The following is a 12,560-nucleotide window of genomic DNA, read 5'->3' on the forward strand; positions in this document are numbered from 1 at the left end:
AAATAAATTACCTAAACTAACTACAATTAATTACAATTAAATTAAATAAACTAAAGTACAAAACCCCCCCACTAAATTACAGAAAATAATAAAATAGATTAGGTGTAATTAGTTTAAAATAGATTTTTAAACTAATTACACATAATCTAATCCCCCTAATAAAATAAAAAGCCCCCCAAAATAATAAAAATCCCTACCCTATACTAAATTACAAATAGCCCTTAAAAGGGCATTTTGCGGGGAATTGCCCCAAAGTAATCAGCTCTTTTACCTGTAAAAAAAAATACAATACCACCCCAACTTTAAAACCCACCACCCACACACCCAACCCTACTCTAAAACCCACCCAATCCCCCCTTAATAAAACCTAACACTAACCCCTTGAAGATCACCCTACCTTGAGAAGTCTTCACCCAACCGGGCAGAAGTGGTCCTCCAGACGGGCAGAAATCTTCATCCAATCCGGGCAGAAGAGGACCTCCAGACGGCCAGAAGTCTTCATCCAGACGGCATCTTCTATCTTCATCCATCCAGAGCGGAGCGGGTCCATCTTCAAGACATCCTCTTCCATCCAATGACTAACACTAAATGACAGTACCTTTAAGTGACGTCATCAAAGATGGCTTCCCTTCAATTCCGAATTCTATCAGCCAATCGGAATTAAGGTAGAAAAAAACATAATTTATGTAAGAACTTACCTGATAAATTCATTTCTTTCATATTAGCAAGAGTCCATGAGCTAGTGACGTATGGGATATACATTCCTACCAGGAGGGGCAAAGTTTCCCAAACCTCAAAATGCCTATAAATACACCCCTCACCACACCCACAAATCAGTTTAACGAATAGCCAAGAAGTGGGGTGATAAGAAAAAAGTGCGAAAGCATAAAAAATAAGGAATTGGAATAATTGTGCTTTATACAAAAAAATCATAACCACCACAAAAAAGGGTGGGCCTCATGGACTCTTGCTAATATGAAAGAAATGAATTTATCAGGTAAGTTCTTACATAAATTATGTTTTCTTTCATGTAATTAGCAAGAGTCCATGAGCTAGTGACGTATGGGATAATGACTACCCAAGATGAGAATCTTTCCACGCAAGAGTCACTAGAGAGGGAGGGATAAAATAAAGACAGCCAATTCCGCTGAAAAATAATCCACACCCAAAATAAAGTTTAAATTATAAGCAGAAGATTCAAACTGAAACAGCTGCCTGAAGTACTTTTCTACCAAAAACAGCTTCAGAAGAAGAAAACACATCAAAATGGTAGAATTTAGTAAAAGTATGCAAAGAAGACCAAGTTGCTGCTTTGCAAATCTGATCAACCGAAGCTTCATTCCTAAACGCCCAGGAAGTAGAAACTGACCTAGTAGAATGAGCTGTAATCCTTTGAGGCGGAGTTTTACCCGACTCGACATAAGCATGATGAATTAAAGATTTCAACCAAGATGCCAAAGAAATGGCAGAGGCCTTCTGACCTTTCCTAGAACCGGAAAAGATAACAAATAGACTAGAAGTCTTTCGGAAATTCTTAGTAGCTTCAACATAATATTTCAAAGCTCTAACAACATCCAAAGAATGCAATGATCTCTCCTTAGAATTCTTAGGATTAGGACACAATGAAGGAACCACAATTTCTCTACTAATGTTGTTAGAATTCACAACCTTAGGTAAAAATTTAAAAGAAGTTCGCAACACCGCCTTATCCTGATGAAAAATCAGAAAAGGAGACTCACAAGAAAGAGCAGATAATTCAGAAACTCGTCTGGCAGAAGAGATAGCCAAAAGGAACAAAACTTTCCAAGAAAGTAATTTGATGTCCAACGAATGCATAGGTTCAAACGGAGGAGCTTGAAGAGCCCCCAGAACCAAATTCAAACTCCAAGGAGGAGAAATTGACTTAATGACAGGTTTTATATGAACCAAAGCTTGTACAAAACAATGAATATCAGGAAGATTAGCAATCTTTCTGTGAAAAAGAACAGAAAGAGCAGAGATTTGTCCTTTCAAGGAACTTGCAGACAAACCTTTATCCAAACCATCCTGAAGAAATTGTAAAATTCTCGGAATTCTAAAAGAATGCCAGGAAAAATGATGAGAAAGACACCAAGAAATATAAGTCTTCCAGACTCTATAATATATCTCCCTAGATACAGATTTACGAGCCTGTAACATAGTATTAATCACAGAATCAGAGAAACCTCTTTGACTAAGAATCAAGCGTTCAATCTCCATACCTTTAAATTTAAGGATTTGAGATCCTGATGGAAAAAAGGACCTTGCGACAAAAGGTCTGGTCTTAACGGAAGAGTCCACGGTTGGCAAGAGGCCATCCGGACAAGATCCGCATACCAAAACCTGTGAGGCCATGCTGGAGCTACCAGCAGAACAAACGAGCATTCCTTCAGAATCTTGGAGATTACTCTTGGAAGAAGAACTAGAGGCGGAAAGATATAGGCAGGATGATACTTCCAAGGAAGTGACAATGCATCCACTGCTTCCGCTTGAGGATCCCTGGATCTGGACAGATACCTGGGAAGTTTCTTGTTTAGATGAGAGGCCATCAGATCTATTTCTGGAAGTCCCCACATTTGAACAATCTGAAGAAATACCTCTGGGTGAAGAGACCATTCGCCCGGATGTAACGTTTGGCGGCTGAGATAATCCGCTTCCCAATTGTCTATACCTGGGATATGAACCGCAGAAACTAAACAGGAGCTGGATTCCGCCCATACCAGAATTCGAGATACTTCCTTCATAGCCAGAGGACTGTGAGTCCCTCCTTGATGATTGATGTATGCCACAGTTGTGACATTGTCTGTCTGAAAACAAATGAACGATTCTCTCTTTAGAAGAGGCCATGACTGAAGAGCTCTGAAAATTGCACGTAGTTCCAAAATATTGATCGGTAATCTCACCTCCTGAGATTCCCAAACCCCTTGTGCTGTCAAAGACCCCCAAACAGCTCCCCAACCTGTCAGACTTGCATCTGTTGAAATTACAGTCCAGGTCGGAAGAACAAAAGAAGCCCCCTGAACTAAACGATGGTGATCTGTCCACCACATCAGAGAGTGTCGTACAATCGGTGTTAAAGATATTAATTGAGATATCTTTGTGTAATCCATGCACCACTGGTTCAGCATACAGAGCTGAAGAGGTTGCATGTGAAAACGAGCAAAGGGGATCGCGTCTGATGCTGCAGTCATAAGACCTAGAATTTCCATGCATAAAGCTACCGAAGGGAATGATTGTGACTGAAGGTTTCGACAAGCTGATATCAACTTTAGACGTCTCTTGTCTGTCCAAGACAGAGTCATGGACACTGAATCTATCTGAAAACCTAAAAAGGTTACCCTTGTCTGAGGAATCAATGAACTTTTTGGTAAATTGATCCTCCAACCATGATCTTGAAGAAACAACACAAGTCGAATCGTATGAGATTCTGCTAAATGTGAAGACTGAGCAAGTACCAAGATATCGTCCAAATAAGGAAATACCACAATACCCTGTTCTCTGATTACAGACAGAAGGGCACCGTGAACCTTTGTAAAAATTCTTGGAGCTGTAGCTAGGCCAAACGGTAGAGCCACAAACTGGTAATGCTTGTCTAGAAAAGAGAATCTCAGAAACTGATAGTGATCTGGATGAATCGGAATATGCAGATATGCATCCTTACATAATGATTCAATATTTTTAGATCCAGAACTGGTCTGAAGGAATTCTCCTTCTTTGGTACAATGAAGAGATTTGAATAAAACCCCAGCCCCTGTTCCAGAACTGGAACTGGTATAATTACTCCAGCCAACTCTAGATCTTAAACACATTTCAGAAATGCTTGAGCCTTCGCTAGGTTTACTGGGACACGGGAAAGAAAAAATCTCTTTGCAGGAGGCCTTATCTTGAAGCCAATTCTGTACCCTTTTGAAACAATGTTCTGAATCCAGAGATTGTGAACGGAATTGAACCTAATTTCTTTGAAAAAACGTAATCTGCCCCCTACCAGCTGAGCTGGAATGAGGGCCGCACCTTCATGTGGACTTGGGAGCTGGCTTTGGTTTTCTAAAAGGCTTGGATTTATTCCAGACTGGAGATGGTTTCCAAACTGATACCGCTCCTGAGGATGAAGGATCAGGCTTTTGTTCCTTGTTGTGACGAAAGGAACGAAAACGATTATTAGACCTAAATTTACCTTTAGATTTTTTATCCTGTGGTAAAAAAGTTCCTTTCCCTCCAGTAACAGTTGAGATAATAGAATCCAACTGAGAACCAAATAATTTATTACCCTGGAAAGAAAGGGAAAGCAGAGTAGACTTAGAAGACATATCAGCATTCCAAGTTTTAAGCCATAAAGCTCTTCTAGCTAAAATAGCTAGAGACATATACCTGACATCAACTCTAATGATATCAAAGATGGCATCACAAATAAAATTATTAGCATGTTGTAGAAGAATAATAATGCTATGAGAAGTATGATCTGTTACTTGTTGCGCTAAAGCTTCTAACCAAAAAGTTGAAGCTGCAGCAACATCCGCTAAAGATATAGCAGGTCTAAGAAGATTACCTGAACACAAGTAAGCTTTTCTTAGAAAGGATTCAATTTTCCTATCTAAAGGTGTCAGGTTGTCTGTAAGGTAAGTTCTGTATACAGTGGATCTCAACTGCAGACCGAGAATGGAAGTAGAAGAGAAGGTATGTGGGGAGACTCCTGATATCTTGTTACAGGAGAGGTTGTCTCTGATAGTAGAGCAGCACTAAGCAAGTGAGCAGCTGTTAGGTGGTGTTAACTGTAATGTGCCGGTAGGTTGAGCTTTTACAGTATTAGCAGGTACGGACAAGTTAGGTTACAGTTCAGTGGCTAGATGCCTTAGTTAGCTGCTAGGAGATAGTGGAAGTATTCCTCAAGGAGCGGGCATTAGTCCAGTACAAGACTGTAGTAGGAGAGATTTAACAAGTGCGTCCGTTGTGCTGAGAGAGGAGAGGTGCTTGAAGCTGTAGCTGCAGCGTCTGTGGAGGGTGTGTGCGTTGTGACCAATGAGAACGCTGGAACCACTGACAGGCTGTGTGCACGCTGAGCGCACTGAGAGCGGACGGCTGGAGGCAGAGAGAGAGAGACTGGTAGCGGCTGCAAGCAAGGTAGCTGGAAGTATTAACACAGGTTGTAGGTAACGCAGCTTCTTTGTCAGCGGTTAAGTTGTAGATGATATGTGGATACGGCTGTTGAATCTGCAGCGATCCTGAAGTGGCAGATATAACTTGTAATGCCGAGATAGGATGCCGTCTGTTAAATAACCCCTTATAGTTCTTAGGTATGTTCTGGAGAGGAAAGCACTTAAGAGTGCAATAGTAAGGTAAACTTGAAGCTTGGTAAATCTTTCCTATGCAGAGCGTTAGGAGAGCCTGCATCAAGGTAGCGTGGTCAGTAACTCAAACGAATTAATTGGCAGGTGGATGGGGGAGGAGTAGGCTTATGTAAGATTTACTTAAAGGTGTATACATTCCAACAAGTACCTGACAAAAGGATCCTTAAAGGAAGTACCATCTGCCGTAGGAATAGTAGTACGCTAGCAAGAGTAGAGACAGCCCCATCAACCTTAGGGATTTTGTCCCAAAATTCTAATCTGTCAGATGGCACAGGATATAATTGCTTAAAACGTTTAGAAGGAGTAAAAGAATTACCCAAATTATTCCATTCCCTGGAAATTACTTCAGAAATAGCACCAGGGACAGGAAAAACTTCTGGAATAACTACAGGAGATTTAAAAACCTTATCTAAACGTTTAGATTTAGTATCAAGAGGACTAGAATCCTCAATTTCTAATGCAATTAGGACTTCTTTAAGTAAAGAACAAATAAAATCCATTTTAAATAAATATGAAGATTTATCAGCATCAACCTCTGAGACAGAATCCTCTGAACCAGAAGAACCATTATCAGAATCAGAATGAAAAATTCATCTGAAAAATGAGAAGTTTTAAAAGACTTTTTACGTTTACTAGAAGGAGGAATAACAGACATAGCCTTCTTAATGGATTTAGAAACAAAATCTCTTATGTTATCAGGAACACTCTGAGTATTAGATGTTGACGGAACAGCAACAGGTAATGTAACAGTACTAAAGGAAATATTATCTGCATTAGCAAGTTTGTCATGACAAACAGTACAAACAACAGCTGGAGGAACAGATACCAAAAGTTTACAGCAGATACACTTAGCTTTGGTAGCTCCAGCACCAGGCAGGGATTTTCCAGAAGTATCTTCTGACTCAGCTTCAACGTGGGACATCTTGCAATATGTAATAGAAAAAACAACATATAAAGCAAAATTGATCAAATTCAGGAATGGGAAAAAAATGCCATAGAACAAGCTTCTAGCAACCAGAAGCACAAAATAATGAGACTTAAATAATGTGGAGACAATAGTGACGCCCATATTTTTTTAGCGCCAAAAAAGACGCCCACATTATTTGGTGCCTAAATGCTTTTGGCGTCAAAATGACGCCACATCCGGAACGCCGACACCTTTGGCGCAAAAAAACGTCAAAAATGACGCAACTTCCGGCGACATGTATGACGCCGGAAACAGAAATTTTTTTGGCGCCAAAAAAGTCCGCGCCAAGAATGACGCAATAAAATGAAGCATTTTCAGCCCCCGCGAGCCTAACAGCCCACAGGGAAAAGTCAAATTTTTAAGGTAAGAAAAAATGATTTATTCATATGCATTATCCCAAATATGAAACTGACTGTCTGAAATAAGGAACGTTGAACATCCTGACTCAAGGCAAATAAATGTTTGAATACATATATTTAGAACTTTATATAAAAGTGCCCAACCATAGCTTAGAGTGTCACAGAAAATAAGACTTACTTACCCCAGGACACTCATCTACATGTAGTAGAAAGCCAAACCAGTACTGAAATGAGAATCAGTAGAGGAAATGGTATATATAAGAGTATATCGTCGATCTGAAAAGGGAGGTAAGAGATGAATCTCTACGACCGATAACAGAGAACCTATGAAATAGACCCCGTAGAAGGAGATCACTGCATTCAAATAGGCAATACTCTCCTCACATCCCTCTGACATTCACTGCACGCTGAGAGGAAAACCGGGCTCCAACCTGCTGCGGAGCGCATATCAACGTAGAATCTAGCACAAACTTACTTCACCACCTCCATAGGAGGCAATGTTTGTAAAACCGATTTGTGGGTGTGGTGAGGGGTGTATTTATAGGCATTTTGAGGTTTGGGAAACTTTGCCCCTCCTGGTAGGAATGTATATCCCATACGTCACTAGCTCATGGACTCTTGCTAATTACATGAAAGAAATCCTATTGGCTAATCCAATAGGATTGAGCTTGCATTCTATATTGGCTGTTCCAATCAGCCAATAGAATGCAAGCTCAATCCTATTGGCTGATTGGATCAGCCCATAGGATTTTTTCTACCTTAATTCCGATTGGCTGATAAAATTCTATCAGCCAATCGGAATTGAAGGGACGCCATCTTGGATGACGTCACTTAAAGGTAACGTCATTTAGTGTTCGTCATCGGATGGAAGAGGATGCTCCATGTCTTGAAGATGGACCCGCTCCGCTCCGGATGGATGAAGATAGTAGATGCCGTCTGGATGAAGACTTCTGGCCGTCTTGAGGTCCTCTTCTGCCCGGATTGGATGAAGACTTCTGCCCGTCTGGAGGACCACTTCTGCCCGGTTGGGTGAAGACGTCTCAAGGTAGGGTGATCTTCAAGGGGTTAGTGTTAGGTTTTATTAAGGGGGGAATGGGTGGGTTTTAGAGTAGGGTTGGGTGTGTGGGTGGTGGGTTTTAATGTTGGGGGGTATTGTATTTTTTTTACAGGTAAAAGAACTGATTACTTTGGGGCAATGCCCCGCAAAAAGCCCTTTTAAGGGCTATTTGCAATTTAGTGTAGGGTAGGGATTTTTATTATTTTGGGGGGCTTTTTTATTTTATTAGGGGGATTAGATTAGGTGTAATTAGTTTAAAATTCTTGTAATTATTTTATTATTTTCTGTAATTTATTGTTTTTTTCGTACTTTAGTTTATTTAATTGTAATTAATTGTAGTTAGTTTAGGTAATTTATTTAATTATAGTGTAGTGTTAGGTGTAATTGTAACTTAGGTTAGGATTTATTTTACGGGTATATTTGTATTTGTTTTAACTAGGAAGTTATTAAATAGTTAATAACTATTTAATAACTATTGTACCTAGTTAAAATAAATACAAAGTTGCCTGTAAAATAAAAATAAACCCTAAGCTAGCTACAATTTAATTATTAGTTATATTGTATCTAGCTTAGGGTTTATTTTATAGGTAAGTATTTAGTTTTAAATAGGAATAATTTATTTAAATGTAGTAATTTTTTTCCCGATTACTTTAAATTATATTTAAGTTAGGGGGGGTTAGGGTTAGACTTAGGTTTGGGGTTAATACATTTAGCATAGTGGTGGCGAAGTTGGGGTCGGCAGATTAGGGGTTAATAAAATTAAACTAGTTTTTGCCATGCGGGAGTGCGGTGGTTTAGGGGTTAATATATTTATTACAGTGGCGGCAATGTCCGGTCGGCAGATTAGGGGTTAAAAAATTTATTTAACTGTTTGCGATGTTGGGGGCCTCAGTTTAGGGGTTAATAGGTAGTTTATGGGTGTTAGTGTACTTTTTATCACTTTAGAGTTTCATGTTACGGCGTTAGCCCATAAAACTCTTAACTACTGACTTTTAAATACGGTAGGAGTCTTGACAGGAGAGGGTCTACCGCTCACTTTTTCCAACACTCGTAATACCGGCGTTAGGCAAATCCCATGGAAAAGATAGGATATGCAATTGACGTAAGGGGATTTGTGGTATGCTCGAGTTGCGAAAAAAAAGTGACCGGTACAACTGTGCCTGCCAGACTCGTAATACCAGCGGGCGTTAAAAAGCAGCGTTGGGACCTCTCAACACTGCTTTTTAACCCTAAAGCAAGACTCATAATCTAGCCGTGTGTTTGTTGTACAAAACTAAGGAATGGGTAATAAAGGGATTATCTATCTTTTTAAACAATACAAATTCTGGTGTAGACTGTCCCTTTAAAAAAATGCTGCATGCTTCCTCCATACTGTTCCACCTAATTATTCAATCTGCATTGGCTGCTTGACTATGTAAATCCCTTCACATTTACAACAGACTACCTTCAATATATTGATTATAACCTGCAAAGCCCTTATGCACTGTACTCTCTTCAACTCAAATTTATCCTACAACTGCTTTTAAATCTTTTCAAATGATGCACCTAACCCATCTTCTTCCCTTAGTCTTCAATACCCTTCCCCAAACTTTGTACAACTAAATGCTTTCTAAATAGCCCTTTATTTGCTTTTCCCCATCTAGTCCATAATCAGAGCATTAGATAACAATTAGCCAGCGCCCCTACAAGCAATCAGGTCACTGTAAGCTCATATTTTAGCCTCTGTCTTCAGCCTGAAATTTCCACCAAGAAATAATCCCATCAAAAACCAAGCAATCCCCTAAACCTTTTGTGTTTATCACCCAAATTCACGAGCTATATTCTGTTCCCAAAGAAATTGGACCCTAGCCTCCTTTGGCAGCAGTATGTTATATGCTGTTTTTATGATGTATTTTTTGTACTCTTTTACAGTGGTGTGAGCATGTTGGCGTTCTAAAAAAAAAAAATATATAAATTCTGAAACCTACATAAACATTTGTACTCCAACATGGTTGAACATATATAATGTTTTGTATATAGCTTACTTAGTAATTGTGAAAAAGACTTTGCTTAAAAATACAGAATGGTCTCACAGGTTATCACCTTTTTCTGGTAGGTGTCAAGCACACTGGCAATGTCATCTTTTGAAGGGCACTTTAAGCTGGTAAGATCGTTCTCAAGGGAAGCAATCTGTTTAAGACATAAATAATGAATTGTAGTGTTAAGCATGTTTAACATAATTATCTCAGTTATATAATTACACCATACTGTTTATAAAACACATAGGCCTAGAGTAGATTAAACATAAGCAATCTGAAACAATAGCTATGGTTATATTTAAATTAGTTTTTATAATTAATAAACAACATTTTCTCATGATTATAGTTGAACATCCTTCGTAATGGTTATAATGTGTTTTTATTGATATACTTTATTGCTTTCTTAGTCCCAAATTAGAAGGGCAGATGGTCATGAGTTCTATGTAGTTAGTGTGTAACCAATAAGGTTTACTTGAAATACATTTTGGAAAAACAATTATTACTGAAATGTAATGTTTTAAATCTAGGTACTATAATCTGAAGCCCAATAAGAGAGTGATATAACTAGCACTCCTTTAGTTTTCATATATAGCTCCTTTATGAACAGCGTTGTTCTGAGCAAAAGAAGAAGAAACAAATACAATGCCCAGGTGCAGTATGGCTTATTTACTGGAAAACAGGATATTTAGCAGTCTTTTTATTGTAAATGTTGTGCAAACACTTCTATCAGGGTGGATTTGATTTAAATGGAATTGATTTAAACCATAATTTTAGTTTAATCTTTTATTTGTATCAAAGTATTCATTACAACTAAACAATTTCAAACAATAATTACACTCCAGTGGTCAAAATATATTACATGGCAGGTTCAATATCGTATTACATGGTGGGTTCTTTAACAATCACACAGGATCCGGGTTCTGAAAGTCCACATGAAAAATTGTATGTTCACCTGAAGCGTTTTTGTAATAGGCAAGACCTGATTTCAGTGTGCTAAGAACATATTTCACATATTTCAACATCATTTTCAACAATATTTAAACTCCAATAATCAAAATAAACTACACAAAAAGTTTTCTTGGTAAGTTTGCAGGGTTCATCTGATCAAGGTACACATAGTGAGATCTATGCTTATACATCAATACTGTAATAGTAACTTCTTGTATATATCTCCTATGCCATCACAGATCCTGAGGTAAAGTTGGGCAGTCAGGTGGTTATGTCTGAGATGTATAGTTGGAAATGGGACTGTGTTGGTTTGGTTCTAGTGTAATCTACTTTCCATGTTCGGCTGCCTATCAGTCCTGGCTAGTACTTATATGACTAGAAGGGCATGTAGTGTGTTGGGGAGTTAGATGGTGTGTTTCGTCTTGCTAGAGAGGAACTTTCCATATTCAACCTTGTGATTTGTCAATATAAAGGGGCGCAGCATGAGGAACTTAGTTCTGCTCTGTGTAATAATAGGATTCCCAAAAATATAGCATTTCGGCATAGAACTCCAATCTGCCAGTTTTGTAATAAAAGAATCTTTCCAGGGACAGAATTGCTTCCATTTGTGTTTTCCACATTAATAAAGTTGGAGTGGACTCAGATTTCCACATCCTCGGGATTATTTGTTTGGCGCTGCATATGGCTAACTGAAATAGGGATGTGTACTGCTTAAACTGGAATTTGGGCAGGATATGGAATAAGTATATCAAAGGGTCTAAAGCAATCTCATGATTTAATAACCTGCTCATTTCTTGGTTGATGTCTGTCCAAAATTTTAAAATCCTAGGGCATTCCCACCAGATATGGTAAGGTGTACCTTCACCCGAGCACTTCCTCCAGCATCTATCTGATGCTTCTGGGAATATATATTTTAATCTATGGGGAGTGAGATACCACCGAAGCAAGAATTTGTAGTTAGTTTCTAGTAGGGTGGCTGAATGTGCAGATTTACTGGTATGTCGAAAGATATCGAGCCACTCTTCCTCAGAGAGTGTGTATGGAAGTTCTTTATGCCAAGATATTATTGTAGAGGTTTGTTTGGGGTCAGAGGGTGTGAGTAGGATTTGATATAGGGTGGATATAACGTGGCTGGAGGTGAGCTGAGAGTGCAAAGTTTTTCGAAAGGGGTACGATCTCTTGTTGTGTGTTGTTTAAGTTTATGGGTGTGCACGAAATGTTTGAGTTGTAGATATTTAAACCAGTCAGTGAATTGTGTGATTCCCAAGTCCCCTAATTGTTGTTTAGATATCAATTTGTTCGCCTCTAATAGTGTATACAGTGGGACGAGGTTGTCTAGGCTGTTCTGTGATTTAGGCGTAGCTAACATCCCTGTTGGGAAGTCTGGATTGGACAAAACAGTCGTCAGGGGAGAGGGGATAGTTGAGATATGTGGGTTTCTAGCTATAGTCCGAGACCAGACGGCAAAAGTTTCTCGTATTATAGGGTAGATTTTTATCAAGGCTGGGTGGTTCCCATTCGGTTGCCAACAGTATGCGCCGAGTTGGGGGGATCTAGTCAAGTCGTGTTCTAACAGCAACCAAATCTTGTTATATTTGTTAGGGGTTGTACACCAGTCTATCAGTCTCTTTAAGAAGACTGCTGTTCGATACTTAACTACGTCTGGTACGCCTAAACCCCCGTATATTTTTGATAGGTAAAGAGTTGTTCTAGCTATTCTGGGAGGTTTCTTTTTCCAGATATACGAATTCATCACAGACTGGAGTCTATTAAGGTAGGTATCTGAGAGCGGTATGGGGACCGTTTGGAACAAGTAAAGGATCTTGGGGAGTATGGTCATTTTGGCTA

General features: G+C 39.0%; 1 protein-coding gene across 1 annotated transcript in view; it reads right to left on the minus strand.

The window, feature by feature from the left end:
- HIBCH (3-hydroxyisobutyryl-CoA hydrolase) overlaps positions 1-12,560 on the minus strand; it is a gene marked incomplete in the record, with an annotated part of 371,527 nt that overhangs the window by 180,500 nt on the left and 178,467 nt on the right. The window contains 1 exon segment of the mRNA XM_053698615.1: positions 9,829-9,915. Within this exon segment, the coding sequence (XP_053554590.1) occupies positions 9,829-9,915 (87 nt within the window).

This window comes from Bombina bombina, chromosome 1, assembly GCF_027579735.1.
Source record: "Bombina bombina isolate aBomBom1 chromosome 1, aBomBom1.pri, whole genome shotgun sequence".
NCBI lineage: Eukaryota > Metazoa > Chordata > Amphibia > Anura > Bombinatoridae > Bombina > Bombina bombina.